We start from the raw sequence: 15,385 nt of genomic DNA, 5'->3' as shown, positions 1-15,385 counted from the left end.
ATAAGATGTCATATGTTAGACTGAAATACAACCAAGGACCTGAAAGGTGGAAGAAGCCACAAAGAATGATTCAGGGTAGACACTATCCCAGGAGTCATCTCTAGGACTCAGGTGACCTGGGTTCTTTATGGGGAAGAAGACAGTACATATCATGACTTCTTTGGTTAGGGTCGAGACATGCTGGTCATCACCACCCTCTTGATTCTTAAAAACAATGGTCTCCCAATATACAAAAAAACATTTATACTAAGAAGCATCCCTCTCTCCCATAGCTTCAGTGTCACATTTTGTACTCGATAGACATTTCCTAGAATGACAGCATTGCAAGAGACCTCCAAAGTCATCCATCCAACTCAGGCAGTATCTGGACATAAATGATTTCTAACAAATCACCATCAAGAAGACATCCATTCTTTCAAGATCTTCAGTGAGAAGGAACTCAATCCTTCCAAATGGAACATTCTACTTTTTCATTGCTTAACTTAATAGGCAGTTTCCCCCATTTTCTGTACTGCCTAAATTTGCTTTTCACAGATTTCATTTATTGGGTTCCCCTTCATGTCCCAGGGGACCATACTGCACATGGGGTTTTCTTGTCAAGGATATTGCAGTGGTTTATCATTTCCTTCTTTAGTTTATTTTACAGATGACAAAACTAATAAAAACAAGTTATGTGACTTTCCCAGAATAACATAGCTAGTAAGTGTCTAAAGTCAAATTTGAACTCAGGTAAGATGAGTCTTTCTGACTCCAGGCCCAATGTTCCAGTGCTCTATCTACTGTGCCACCTAGCTGCACCCTAAAGATACATATGTATCTTCTAGTGACACTATATAGATCTTTAATTCTTTTCTCTATTCAACACTGGTTCTTTCAAGTCATCGTTTGACTTAATCTTCTTTTATCTATATAGACATTGTCTGTTTTATAGTCCTGAGTATTTTAAAGAGGGAATTCCTATGATGACCTATCATGTATTAAGTAACCTCTGAGAACCCTTCAAACTTTGAAATTCTGTGATTTATTAGAGCTAAGATATTCCTTAAGATATGGACCTTCACCTTTCTTAATGATACTTTTCACAAGGATTTGGTATAGATTAAGGACCCTAACTTTAGAATTATTGAAGAACTGGTGACATTTAAGAGCAGTAAACTGAGGGCACTTAATCATCTAATAAGAGCCCTGAGAAAAATTAAAAGATAAGAAGTAAATAAGAAGTGGAGAATATCCAACAAGTATCTCAAAGATCAGGCCTATTCACAAGACCTGGAAAGCTGCAAATATCTAACAAAGATCATAGGATCAAACATTGAGAGTTGTATGAGACCTTAGAAACAACTGAATTTAGCTGCTGCCAAGTAAACTGAGGCACAAAGCAATTCAGGAACTTTTAAAACCTAAGTAGGTTTTGTTAGTCCAAATCCATCATAACAATTTGGCTATTCTCTTTCCTTCAGAGAAATAAATAAGATGGATACAAACAATAAAACAAATTTAAATTTTTGATGCTATGTAATTAAGCCATTTCTTTATAATAAATTCCCCCAAATATCTACAAAGTTGCCTCTCCTTTTTATCGGTAGATTCAAAATGATGTATTAGGTTTCTCCATTGCCTTTCTCAACTATGTCTTTGGTTAATACTAATGGACTTCCAAACTTTGGTCAAAATGAATGAAATGGCACCTTGAGAATGATTTACATGGAGATAATTGTATTTTTATTATAAGAAGCAAAATTTTAATTAAATAATTAAATTAAATAAACATGAGATTATTAACAATATTTAAAAAAAAACAGTATGGCTTGATGAAAAGAGGCCTGGACTTCTTAGAAAGTCTTAAATTCAAATATACCTTGGATAGATCCTAGTTGCATGTCTCTCGAGAGATCACTTAAACTCTGTGTGATTTCACCATCTTTAAGGTATTTCTTCACCTAGGCCTTACAACAACGTGTCAAATCACAAGTCTATTCTAATAAAAATCCCTTAAATTAATGATAACTTTAGTCAAAAGTGTCTATCTCTAAATTCATCTCCTAGATCCAATTTTCCCTGAATCAATTAGTTAATAAAATAGCATTTATTAATTGTTCCCTTTGAACCAGGCATTTTACTGAGCATTGGAAATACAATGACAGAAAGGAAATAGTCACTGGCTTCAAGCTCATATTTGAATACCTTAGAAAACCTCTACCTATATAGACATGTAGAGACCTACACATATGATTTTAAGAGCTTAAAAGTGCATTTAGATAAGTTGAACAATATGTATATGCAAAATACATATAAGGCAACTTTGGCAGGGAATTAACTAGTGGCTAGGAGGTTTTATGTAGAAAGTGATGATGAGTCTAAGGAAATTAGAAATTCTAAGGGGCAGATGAGAAAAGGAAGAATTTTTAGAAAGACAGAAAAGGTGGTGTGAGAGACACAGAAAAGATAAAGTATCACTGTACTCACTGGGTAGTAAGTTAGTATGATTGTATTGTAGACTATCTGGAAAGGCCCAATGGGTAAAGAAGAGTGGAAAGGTAGGTAGGGGATAAACTATGAAGAGATTCCTTTTCTTTCTTTCTTTCTTTCTTTCTTTCTTTCTTTCTTTCTTTCTTTCTTTCTTTCTTTCTTTCTTTCTTCCAAGACTTGGGTATGTTTGTGGGTAGCTGGAAGGAAACCAGTAAACAAGGGGAAAACCCCTGAAGATTAAAGAAATATACTGTTTAAAATGGGCCAATTGCTTAGAGAAAACAAAGGAATGTGAAATCATATAGTTGTGGTATAGGAGAAGAACCACCTCTTTATCAGAGACAAAAGTGGGAAATAGTCAGAAGTTATGTCAGTGAATTGTGAAGTGAATGGGAGATTTGTGGGAGAAGCATCTCTTGATTAATGTTTTGAATTTTTCGTTGTTAAATTATGAGATAAGGTTATCAACTGAGAGAGTGAGCAATGGGCAAACTATTCTTAGGAGCTAGCATTACTATAGAGATTTAAAGTATATAAATCAATTTAAATATTTTATACTTTTTATTTTCTTAACAACCCTGTGAATTAGAGGCTATTATTCCCTCTTTAAAATGTGAAAATTGGGACTGAGAAAGGTTAAATGATTTTCTCAGGAGCACTCAACTAGCAAATTTCTACACATGGATTTTGTCTCACGTTCTCATGATTCAAAGTCCAGGACTATCTCCAATTCATCACTTAGTTGCTTCTTAAGAAAGGTTTAGAAGAGCTATTATGTTGAGTGGGATAGATGATCAATTAAGAAGGAACAAAATGATTGTTTTGATGCAATGGGGGTCTATTTGAAGTTAGACAAGAAATTATAGCCATTTCCCCTCCTCTAAACAGTTTTTGTTTTGAAACTAAGCCATTGGTAGGAATAGTTCATGGCAGAAAGGAGGTTAAATGAAATAAACTAAAGAATCCTAAGCAGTGGTCATGTGTCCATCCATCCCTAGCCAGTTACCTTCTATTCTGTTTCCAATTTATCTTCATGCTTCTTCTCTGTCCCTTGAGTTGATGGCACATTGGTGTTGACTGTCCAAAGCATTTCCAACTCTGTAGGAAGATAATGGTAATTAGCTAATGCTCAAAGAGTTCAGCAATCCATTTTCCCATGAAGCCCACATAGTGGTTAAACTAGAATTTAAAGGAAAATGTCATGGTAAATACTACCTTCTGTGTTTATCTCAGAAATGTTCAGAAAACCTCAATGTGGTTGATCTTTGATTTCATTGTAACACTTTTCAGGAGCTTCACAAGAGAATTTTAAAAGACCTAAATTTTAATTCACTTTGTTTTACTCAAATGGGCTGAGAATATCAAAGATTCATGAACCTTGTGAAAGGGACAATAATCATTTAATCAATCAATATGGTTTATTAAGCTCCTACTATGTGCTAGACATTGTGCTTAATACTGGGGATATGAAAAAAGGCAAAATATAGACCCTGTTCTGAAGGAGTGTATAATCTAATGTACTAGTAGTCCACCACTGTGATATAAGTAGGTCAAATTGATCTAGAATTTTCATAGAGGCATTGGGGATAAGGGATAGGAACTAGGCTTATGATTTTACATTATAGAAAAAATTTAGGTGAGAAAACTCCCTTTGTTAGTGCAAGTCAGTAGCTTTTCTACAAATTAGAGTCTTAGAGTGTTGCTTAGATCCCTGATTAATCAAGTGATTTGTTTAAACACTTGAATCTAGATCTTCCCAAACATGTTCTATGAAAGGCTGCCTCCTAATATCAAACCCTTAAAGGATTACAGATGTGTAGATCACCATAGATATTAAATAATCATCTAAAGCTTTCTCCACACTTTGGGATGGCAAGGCAGATTATTTTAACACATTTCTCAGAGGTGTTTCTGAGCAGAAGACTTTGGAGATATTTCAAGAATTCAGATTTGGTGCCATTTTGAAAAGGCATAGAAGAACAGATTGGAGAATATGTGCAAGTATATCATGCTGTAATAGATACAATCCCAGAAACTTCTATAAGTGGAATGCATATAAATGGAATTATATATCCCAATGAGTTCAAGGATACTCTACCGTCATTTCTGATGGAGTTGCTATAAGCAGTGGCTCCCAGTATTTCAATTGTTTTTTTCCCCAAGACACTATGTAACGTATCAGTAGACACTAGATGAGTAGATGTTCAATGAACCCCAAAAACAAATGCCTTTGTGCCAGTAAAAACTAATTCTTAATCATTTATTTTGTCTATTTGAGTTCTGATATCTCAAACATATTTTTAATGGATGGAGAAGTAGTCTGACAGACGTAAAGACTGGATTTAAATACTCCCCCTGACATGTAGTAGCTGTATGACCCTGGGCAAGTACTCAAGCAGCTCTTTAATATTTTGTGTTGCAGAGCAGATTTCTTTACTAAAAGGAATTTTGAGCCCTAGAAAATTTCTTTACCCAAGAAATCATAGATCCAGTCCATCTTTGCAAAATGAAGATAAAGTTCTAAAGTGTCCTAATAATTAATTATTTTAATCTGACCATTCTGAGGCTCAATTGTACCTGAACTAGCTTGGCTATTATGTTTTATGTATATATGTATGTATATATGTATGCATGTATTCATTCATTCACTTATATTGACTGAAAGGTAAACCAATGCTAGAGTGGAACAATTATTCGTAAAAATTGGGCTAAAGGTTGTCATACAATTAGTATCCTTCCCTCCTCTTGGCTATTTCAGTGCTAAAGTAGATTTGGGAGCCCATGGATCTGAGTGTTCCAGGTATTGGCATATTGGAAATTCAACCTTCTTATCTTGCATAATTCTCCTATGTGGTCTTTCTTAAATCCCTCTCATAAGAACCATTCATTATACTTAAGGCCTTCTACTCCTGGCAGACTCCATGCTTTAATACCTCCAATTCAGTTATCATGCTACAAACCTTAGTAAGAAAAGGCGTGGGCTCAAAACCAGAGAACCTAGGTTTGGATCTCAACCCTCCTTATTTTTAATTGTCTGTGTGACCTTATACAGGTCATAACTTTTCTCAAACTCAGTTTCTCCACTGATGAAATGAGAAAATTGGTCTACGTCATGCTACTTGACCTTCACAATGCACATAGGAGATTAAACACAAAGAAATAATAGTGGGATAGTAACCTGTCTCAAGACCATTTCTACATAAAATCTATTGTAGAAGATGAGAAAAATTAAAAGAAATTAGCCATTCAAGTTTTCTTGTTCTTTAATGTTTGTAAAGTTGATATCTAAGTTCCTTTCCGACTCAAAATCTATAATTTTAAGTTAAAGAAAGAGCAGAAACCTAAGCATGACAAGACTGTAAAATCCTGGGCCTCCTCGAAGGACCTTGACTTGATGATGTATTATATTATCATAGCACAGTGAAGCAGTTCAGTAGAGATGGTTATAATCATGGAAGTAGAGAGGCAGTCATGGAGAAATGATTTAAAGACACTTGATTAAAATATCCAAAGCCAGAGTGCCATTAAATCTACAGTTTGGGAAGAAAAGAAAGAAATCTAAGTGAAACTTGCCATGAGCACAGATGCTCTGTCTAAGGGAACATTGTTTTGAAACAACCCTTTAGAGAAGGCTAGACTTCCCCATCAATGAAGGAGCGAGCTGCCTACAGTGATTTAAATGGCATTAAGGAGCCTTGTTCTCTACCAGCCTTTTCTAATATTTCATCAGGACTGACTTCATTTTTACCTTAAAGCATTGCTTTAAGTTAAAATGAAAACAACATTAAAATACAACAGGGTTGGCCTCATCAGTCCCTTGATGTCTTAGTGTGAATGAGTTTCTGGAGTGGGAGAGGTCTCCAGGACAGGTCCCTGCACTCTGAGTAGAGCCCCTGTGGAGGCTTTATGAGAGAACCTAGAGAGGAGCCACAACAGAATAGAAGGCAAGGATGGATGTGAAGTGCCCAACTAACTATAGTGTCCACATTTGTAAGATGACAGTGTCCAATGAAGAATTAAAATCTCAAATGTATCCTTTCCTAATGGAGGCTTTGAAGGCAAAGGGGAGGAAAACAACTCGAGGGCCCTTGATTGAGAAGTGGGAATGAGGGGTGTACCCCATGCCATTGAGTTAGAGAAATTGGGCAGACTTTCAAAGGGAACTTCGAACTTATCCTGTCTACTTCCTTTATTTAACAGCTGAGGAAGATAAGACCCAGAGGAAACATAGGTGTGGATCATAGCTATAGAGATAGCAGGAGCCACAAAAGTGATCTAGTCCAACCCCTTCATTTTACACATGAAATCTAATGAAGTGACTAACTCAGGATCACAAAAGTAGTCAGTGTCAGGCCTGGCATTTGAATCTAACCTCTGATTAAAAATTCAATGTGTTTTTTTCTTCCTATTTTTACTGAACTGTAATCTTTTAATACCAATATGATAAAATGGGAAGTTATAGTAGGAAAATGTGTAGAAAACAGACATTTTCTTCACAGCCTGGCCTGGGGCCAGTTCTGCCTGCCATGGATTAATCAGACAGTTACTATGGTGGGAGATCTGAAGGGATTGGACCACTTAAATGGCCTGATAATTTTATTCCCACTAATATTTGTTGATGGGCAGGATAAAATATTCATGATAATTGAAGCTTAGTGCTTCAGGGATTGGGACATAAAATGATGTTCTATGTAGCCCATATGATTCTATCCTCTTCCCTTTCATCTTCATATAATTTTATAAGCACATTACAAGGTTTTTGCCCCAATTAATCTGCCTGTGGTTATTCAGTTTAGCTTCTTCTCATGGTCATTTCTACTAGAATGAATCTCAAATTTCCTTCCAGAATTGTCATTAGTAAAGAGGCTTGATCTTAAAATATAGCCAACTTGGGATCCTTGACTGTGTAAGATCCTTAGTTGTGAATTGCTTGGACTCTGTTTCTCTCTTCTGCTAGCTTATTGCCTTTTAGCCATTTCAGTCCTACTTTGCCCTTTCACTATATAATGGTCAGAGGGGGCAGTTAACTTCATTTGTATTACTCATGGAGAAATTTGGAAGGATGGTGAGAGCATGGATGGAAGCGTGATTCTCAGTTTATCTGAGGATTGCACTTATTCATTCATTCATTCATTCGGCTTCTCATCAGTGGGAGTTCCCCACCAAGATCAGATCATAAGGCTGAGTTCCTTTTCTTCAACCAGAAAATTAAAAAAATTATGCAAATCACAAGTATTGTATGTGTTCAGGAGTTGGAGAGATGACCACTACAGGGAAAGCAGGTCAGACTTCTTGGAATAGATGATGGTTAAACTCATCTTTGAATAATGGCTTCCTTATGAATATATCCCCATTGATGAACATGATGGGCAAAGGTAATACCAATAGTAAGGTTGAAAAGACAGAAAATTCCTAAGGATAAGAATTTGAAGAAATCCTTTAGAACATTTAGTTCAATCCACTAATTTTAAAGATAAGGAAATCGAGGCCCAGGGAAGATCATTCATTGATTTAAAGCTATAATGAACATTAGAGGTCATCTTGTACAAACCTCTTATTTTACATTTGAGAAAACTGAGACCCATGTAGGGTAAGAAATATGCCTGAGGTCACATAGGTTACAAGTGGCAAAGGCAAGGTTTGAACCTAGACCCTCTTACTGTACATCTCTCCCAGGATGGCTGGCATAGTGGGATTGTCTTGTGAAATATACCTAGAAAGGCAAATCTTGATTACTATGGCAATCAATCCTAGCCTATGTGGGATAGGGCTGGTGGCATAAGGGTTGGGGTTGATAAAAATTGAGAGAACTGTTTTGTTTTTGCTTTGTGAGAGTAGTTCTGCTGGAGGGTCTCTTAGTAATTAAATCACTGTGCATTTATTTCAGAGAAGCCTGGGACGCGGGAGCCTGGGGACGTGCCCCATTTCTGCAATAGAGTATTCCGTAAGTAGAAGAACATTTATTGCATTGTCGTTTTTGTTTGTGTACTTGTTCATAAAGTAAGGCTTGTATAGCCCTTGTGCACATTTCATCACTAGAATGTTTCTCCATAGTTTTCATGTTGTGGACCAATCAGGCCAAAGAACTGACAGCTGCAGGCCAGTTCACATACACCAGTGGCCAATCATGTTCATTTCCTTGGTTCAAACTTTGACAAACAGATTTTTAAGTCAATAGGGGAATACAAGAGCCCCCCAATATCTTACCTCCAAAGTATGGCAATCTGGAACTTTCCTCTGAAGGCATGAATTACTCAGAGATCACAGTCATAGACCAACTGCTGCTGTGATTAGTTGATGATCCCAACCTTCCAGGAGAGCCCTTTTCTCCTTCTCTTAAGCCCAACTTGGAAGAGAAAATTGAGGCATACATTTGATCATAGTATGTTGATCTAAGTAGAGGAGGAAACCTGATAGAAGCCAGTAAGGGACAGAGTTGGCTGGAAATGGAACCAAAAGAATTGGAGTTTTCTTTAGTGGTTTTAATATTCTAAATATGGTAGTAAAAGTATAATATTAAGAGTCATATTACTAATGACTCATGTATATGTTACTATAAGGTGCAAAGTACTTCAAATATATATAGCTCCTCTGATTTGCAGATTAATTCTGTGAAGCCAAGGATCTCTAGTTAGAATTCCCTTGAAGGCCATCTAATCAAATCCCCATTTTATATTTATTAGGGAGACGGGGAAGGAAAAATGGGTAGCTAATCAGGAAACCATGATTCTTTGGCTTCCTCTAAAGAATTTAATGCAATTTGAGGTTGAATTGGGCAAGGAACAGGGAAAGAATGGCATAAAGTTATAGGAAGAAAGAGGTGAAGTGACTTGCCCCAGATCTTATAGGTAACAAGTAGAAGAGCTGGGTTATACACTCAATCTGCAAGCATTTCTTAAGCATCAATTATGTGCTAGTTGTTGAAGACATCAAATTATGAATGAAATAGTCTCTGCCCTCAAGGAGTTTACAATATAATGCAGGATGATAATTCACTGAAGGAAGCTGAAGGGTTGGGGATGGGATAGGAACATAGACTAGGGAGCATGATGGAGAAATGCAAAGGAGTACAGCTATGTGGGAAATGAAGGGATGGTTGACTTGAGTCCCCTACTTAAATAGAGGTTTGGGGAGGGACTCTCCACTCTGCCTTCCAATCTGAGCAGTTCCAGGGATGGAGGGCACTGAAGAGGTATGAGCACCATGTCTGTTGTGGTCTCCCAGGAGGATAATAAGGTTCACAGATGGTCAAATTTTAAAGGAATTCACGTGGTAGGTGATGGGAAAGATGGCTTCTTCGTTTACCATTTGAATTAGGTTTCAAAGAACCAGAGAGAAGATTGAGAAGGGCATTCCAGGCATAAGGGATAGCCTGGACAATCTCTGAGATGGGAGATGGAATGCCATGAGTAAATAAGAGCAAAAAGGACGCACTCATGCCCTTTAACTACCAGCTTAGTACTCTTTCCACGGCCCCCAGCTCTGCCTATGATGCTAGAAAGAAAATTGGATTCAGAGGTAGACGCCGTGGGCTCTAATTTTGCCTTGACTATTTGTCTATATGATGAACCATGGGCAAGTCAACTCAATTTGAAAAGGAAAATGGTTGGGTAAAATGATCATTTGTTGTTGCTACTGTTGTTTTACGCAGGAACACTGAGCAGGTATGCCTCTGTAGGTGGTTGAGTTATTTGTACAGTGCCTTGAGCTCTTTGGATAAAAGGTGCTTTAAAAACCTCATAAAGTTTTATTGTGTTCCCTCTGTGTTCAGGCCCTCATATGAGGTGCTAGGGGATGTTAAATCACTTCAAGGAGACAGCAGAGTCCCTGCCCTGAAGGAGTAGTACATGCCCTTCCCTGCCTTCCCTTGGGGCACATATTAGATTTTACCTCCCTTCTCAGGTATAGGGAGTTTCTCCTGAAAAGTGCCATTGTCCACATCCTTAGTGCAAGAAATTGAGGGTTCCCTTGCATGAAATCAAATAGCATAGGAGAGGTTTCATTCTTGCTATGTTCATTTTTATTTAGATCTCCTACTTTTATCTGTTTCCCTGTTCCTTCATTCCTGCATGTGCCTTCTATCCCTCCATCTTTATTGCTTCCATTTTTCCCTATTCCTGTCCCCCTCCTTTCCCTTCCCTTTGCCTTTCCCATCCCTTTCTTTTCCCACACTGCCCTTTCTTTACTTCTTTGGACACTCCTACTTATACTCTGGCTTGGAACTTCCTTGTGAGTCTGTACAGCTTCTCAAGGGAAAGGCCTTGGAAACTTTTGCTCCTAGTTACATTCCAAGCTCAGCATGAATGGCTAAGAATCCCCAGTGCTCTCTGGCATGAGATTTTTCCAGAGGCCCCATCCATAATTCTTTCCTGCCAGCAGCAGGGGTTTCCAGATGTGTCATTAGGGCTGTAGGCAGACATACTTTGCTAGAACTGCAAACCTGAACCCTTGGCTCATGAGATACTTGACAAAGGCTACACTGGAGGCAATTTCTCTCTCTTCATCCTCCCCCTTCCCCTGCCCCATTCTTGCATGCTTTTTTGCTGCTCTGACTTCTTGTAGTCAAAGGGAGAAGATTAAGAGGTGAAGACTGAGATTGTTTTGTAATAACTATAACACTGGCTCTACCAACTGGGGTCCAGGGGCCTTTGAGTGTCTAGAAACGTCTTAGGATAACTTTTTATTGACCCTCTATAATTCTGAAAAAAACACCTATCAAGGTTTCTGCCTGTTCAGGAGGCATCCTCTTAATTCATCCAAAAAGCATCTACTAAACATTTATTAAAAATCCGATTGAATCATTGACTCGATTAGAGTTCTACACGTAGCCTAGGCACTGGAAGACCAAATGAAGGGGTTTTGGAAAGATTGACAAACATGGGGGACTTTGAGCATTGGAGAGATCATAGGGGCATAGACCTAGAGCTGAAAGGGACTTTGTGGGGCTTCCAATCTAAGGCCTTAAAAAAAACCACAAACAAACAGACCCAGAGAAGGAAATGAGCTGCCCAAACTTCTAGAGATAGAGCTGGAATTTCAACCTGGGACTTCGGAATTTCAATCTATTGCTTTTTCCATGAAATCAGGCTGCCTCCCAAGAGTAAGAAAACCCATTTAAATTTGTTTTAACTCATGTGAATGTATATTTGTATATATACTATGTGTATGTACACATTTAAATATAGCAATAACTATCAGTGTACATATATGAAACATACACATGCACACCCTTGTGCACATATTCAGTGCGTGCGTTGTGATTATATATACATGTTTATTTACATGTGTGTTCATATGTATTCCTACACAGTTATATAGCTCAAAGAAGGTTTCCTTGTGTACATGCATTTTTATAACTGTATCTCCATCTAGCTGTATCTGTGCTCACATTCCTTGCCCCAAAAGTAAGGAAATTGTAGGCCATTCCACATTCTTCTTCTTTATCAACTCCATGTTCCAGCGAAATGGACCTACAACTTGTTTCCCACACGTGATGTTCCATCTGCTGCCTCCTTGCCTTAGGCACAGGCTTTTTGCCTTCCCTGGAAGGCTCTGACTATTCCTCCAAACACAACTCTGATGCTGCCTCCTCCAAGTCTTTTCCTGATTCTCTTCCCTCCTCAGCTATTAAAGATCAATCTCCCCCACACAATCCCTTGAGATCTATTTTGCATGGATTTTCTTTTTCTCTCTATCTGCATACATTTCCAATTTCTCACCCCTTCATGTCCAAGGAAACCCCCTACAGGAAGGGAATGGTTTCATTTCTGTCTTGTTAGCCCTTGCTTAGCACAGTTCCTAGCACAGAGCACACACTTATTAAATGATTGCTAATTGATCTTTGTGTGAAGCATGGTTGCTAAGCACTGTGGATCAAAGGCTAATTAAAACACTCCCTTTTCTCAAGGTGCTTACTTACTGCCAGGAAGAAGCAATGTGTATCTGTAGAAGTTAAAACACAATACATAAAAATAAGTACAGAATAACTTGCATTAAGGGAGGTGTTAACCTTTAGAGAAATTAAGAAAAGACTGGTATAGCTGATGGCACCCTAGTAAAACCCAGAGGGAAGCAATGGACCTCCTCTTCATATTTGCTTCTGATTTTTAGTCGTGTATCTGTAATGGTGGATAGAGAAGGAGTAATCCTTCAATATTTCAAAAATCTGTCATTCCCTTCTTTCTCTCATGGGATCATGAGCAAATATTTGAATTAAGTAGATGGACACTCTTCAAGAATCCAAAAACTATTGAGACCAAAATCATTTATCCCACCCACAACCAGCATGCCTGGTATGGTGATGGGGTATTCTAGTTGGGACCTAAGATGATAGGCATATTATCTCTCTTTCAGGAGGTTATTCAACAACTTTCCCATTTGATGGGATCTGAAAAAGCTTTGCTCTGTTGGCATAATCTTCCTTGACCCAGAGTCAGCTCTACATCAAGAAGTCTCAGAGGAGAACTTAAGGGCTAGAATATGGAGAATAAATGTCAACAAAAGACTGAAATGTAGCTAAACTGCATATACTCCAGCCTGTCTATCAGCAGAACTCACAGTGTTACCTACTGCAGGAGTTCTTAACCTGGTTTTTGGGAACAGTATATGTATATGTGAGAATACATACATACACACAATACATATATCATATACACACATCTGCATACAAATTATTAAAACTATATAGTCCCACAAGTGTGTAATACATATGCAGATGTACATATATATGCAGACATATATACATGAATATAAATGTGTATAAGTATATGTATAGTATTTCAATAAAATTGGTATCGTTTTATAATCTTTATGCATTTAAAAACATTTTTCTGAGAAAGGTTCCACAGGCTTCACCAGATTCCCAAAGAGATCCCTGATATACACATAGGTTCAATAGGCAAGGCAAGAACACAGAACCAGGAGGCAGAAAAAAAAGATCATGGAAAAGAGAAGACTAAAAAGATTATGAAGAAAAGGTTCAGCAAAATTAGATCCCAGGCAGAAGGTAGCAGAGGGCTTTGTTGCCTGCTTCACTTTGGGTCCTTTCTCTTCAATTGGAACAATGCATAATTCTAGATATTCAAATGTCAAGGTTCCTACTTTTCTAGCACATTGAGTTCTTCAGAAGAGAAATGTGGCCTAAGATAAAAAGCATCCATCTCATGCACATTTTTGCTAAATTTGAGAGCACTATTTTGCTTAGGTTTTTGCCTTCCAAGACTTAGTCCAGCCAGACTGTAGTAGTCTGGCCAGTAGTCAGTCAGTCAGTCAATAGCCATTTTTTATAGTAGACTTTTAATAAGTCCTTGCTGATTAATTGTTTAAAATGCGCTGTTGCCTGAGGGCTAAGCTAAACCCAAGCAGTATTGAGACTTCTTTATTTAAATTCTTCCAGCCTAGCTAGCCTGACCTCATCCTTTCTCTTTTGCAAGATTGAGTCAATCAGCTAACATTCAATGTCTCTGGCCAACTGAAACCAAAAAAACAAACAAACAAACAAACAAATAACTTCCCCAGATGTTTTCCACCAATGCCCCAAAGACAATCACATCTGTGACGACTGCCACTTCTGTTTCAAGTATTAGACAGTAGAGATAGATATTAGAACACATCTGAAAGACTGCTAATAGCTTTCACTAGACACCAGGCATGTCGCTCCTGGCATAGGGCCAGATTGCAATTGTCTGGATCCTTTCTGCATATCAGATCCAAGTTTATATCTTTCATATCCAACAAGAAAACTTACCTGATTTTGAGGCTTTGATATTTTCTTGGCATTTTCAAGATAAGTTATTGTAACAAATATTGATAAGCAAAAAGATAGGGTGAACTGCTCCTTTACACTCCCAGGAACCAAGCACTAAAAAGATTCTTGGGAAAAATGATCTTGGGAGTGGTGAGTTTTTGCTCACTCCTCGATCTATTAAAATATGATTATCTCATAAATCTGAAAAAGCAAATGGTGGCATTTTACCTCACTGGATAATTGATCTGTAGATGGAAGGAATCTCAGAGTTTATCTAGTTCAATGTACGCTTTTTTTTTTACAAATGAGAAAACTGAGGTACAAAGAAGCCATTGGATTATAAAATATTATCTGAATAGAGCCATAAAGATTATCTAGTTCAACTCTCTTATTTAACAAATTAGGTAACTTAGACGAAGAGGGTTATATTCACCTGGGATATTGACTTAGGTCTTCTGACTCCAAATCTAGTGTTTTTCCTAGATGAAGAAACAACAGAATTTTATTAGTGAACTGTCCCGTGTAAAGACCACTTGATCTATAGTTTGAGAACTTGTGTTCAAATCGTATCCATCTTTGACACTGCCCATATATTTTTGGCCAAGGTCTATACCTAGAATGTTTCTGAGGTCCCTTTGAATAACCCAGGATCCCATAATTGCAGGCCTTCCAAAATGCTTGGCATCTTCTTCTTTATTTTCTACCGGGGAGGGAACTCACTTTCAATGCTTACTTGGCCCAGACCTTATCCAATTTCTGCATTCTGTTGGTACAACACAAAGTCTTCTCTCGTAATTTTGAGAAAACCCCAGCCTTCTCAAGTCTGGGAACAGATGGAGCACTGAACTCAACTCCATTTCACAACAGGGACATGTGTTACTATCTGCCAGTCTGTTTTCACTTTATGCGAGATGTTCCACTCCCCAGTCAGCAGAGTTATTAAATTTCTGTATGTACACAAAGCTTTTGAAGTGTGCTTGCTGTACAGTTAGAGTTTAAGGAAATGGGGGCCAGCCATAACTCTTAGCAGTTTTCTGTAATTAAGGAGACCTTTGGGAAGCCTGATAGTTTTAATATATTTTTCCAAGTTTTAGTTTGTAGCATTATATAGCCAAAACTGTATGTGTGTGTGTGTGTGTGTGTGTGTGTGTGTGTGTGTGTGTGTGTGTG

At 37.8% G+C, this 15,385-nt stretch overlaps 1 protein-coding gene across 1 annotated transcript in view; it reads left to right on the top strand.

The window, feature by feature from the left end:
- Positions 1-15,385, top strand: part of LOC123249751 (ubiquitin carboxyl-terminal hydrolase 51-like) — a 603,048-nt gene that overhangs the window by 534,830 nt on the left and 52,833 nt on the right. The window contains exon 3 of the mRNA XM_044678878.1: positions 8,357-8,413. Coding sequence (XP_044534813.1) covers positions 8,357-8,413 — 57 coding nt within the window. The remainder of the gene's footprint in view (positions 1-8,356; positions 8,414-15,385) is intronic.

The sequence above is a fragment of the Gracilinanus agilis genome, chromosome 5 (assembly GCF_016433145.1).
Source record: "Gracilinanus agilis isolate LMUSP501 chromosome 5, AgileGrace, whole genome shotgun sequence".
Lineage (NCBI taxonomy): Eukaryota > Metazoa > Chordata > Mammalia > Didelphimorphia > Didelphidae > Gracilinanus > Gracilinanus agilis.
Note: the sequence above shows the minus strand (reverse complement) of the source record. Positions and strands in the feature narration are given on the sequence as shown.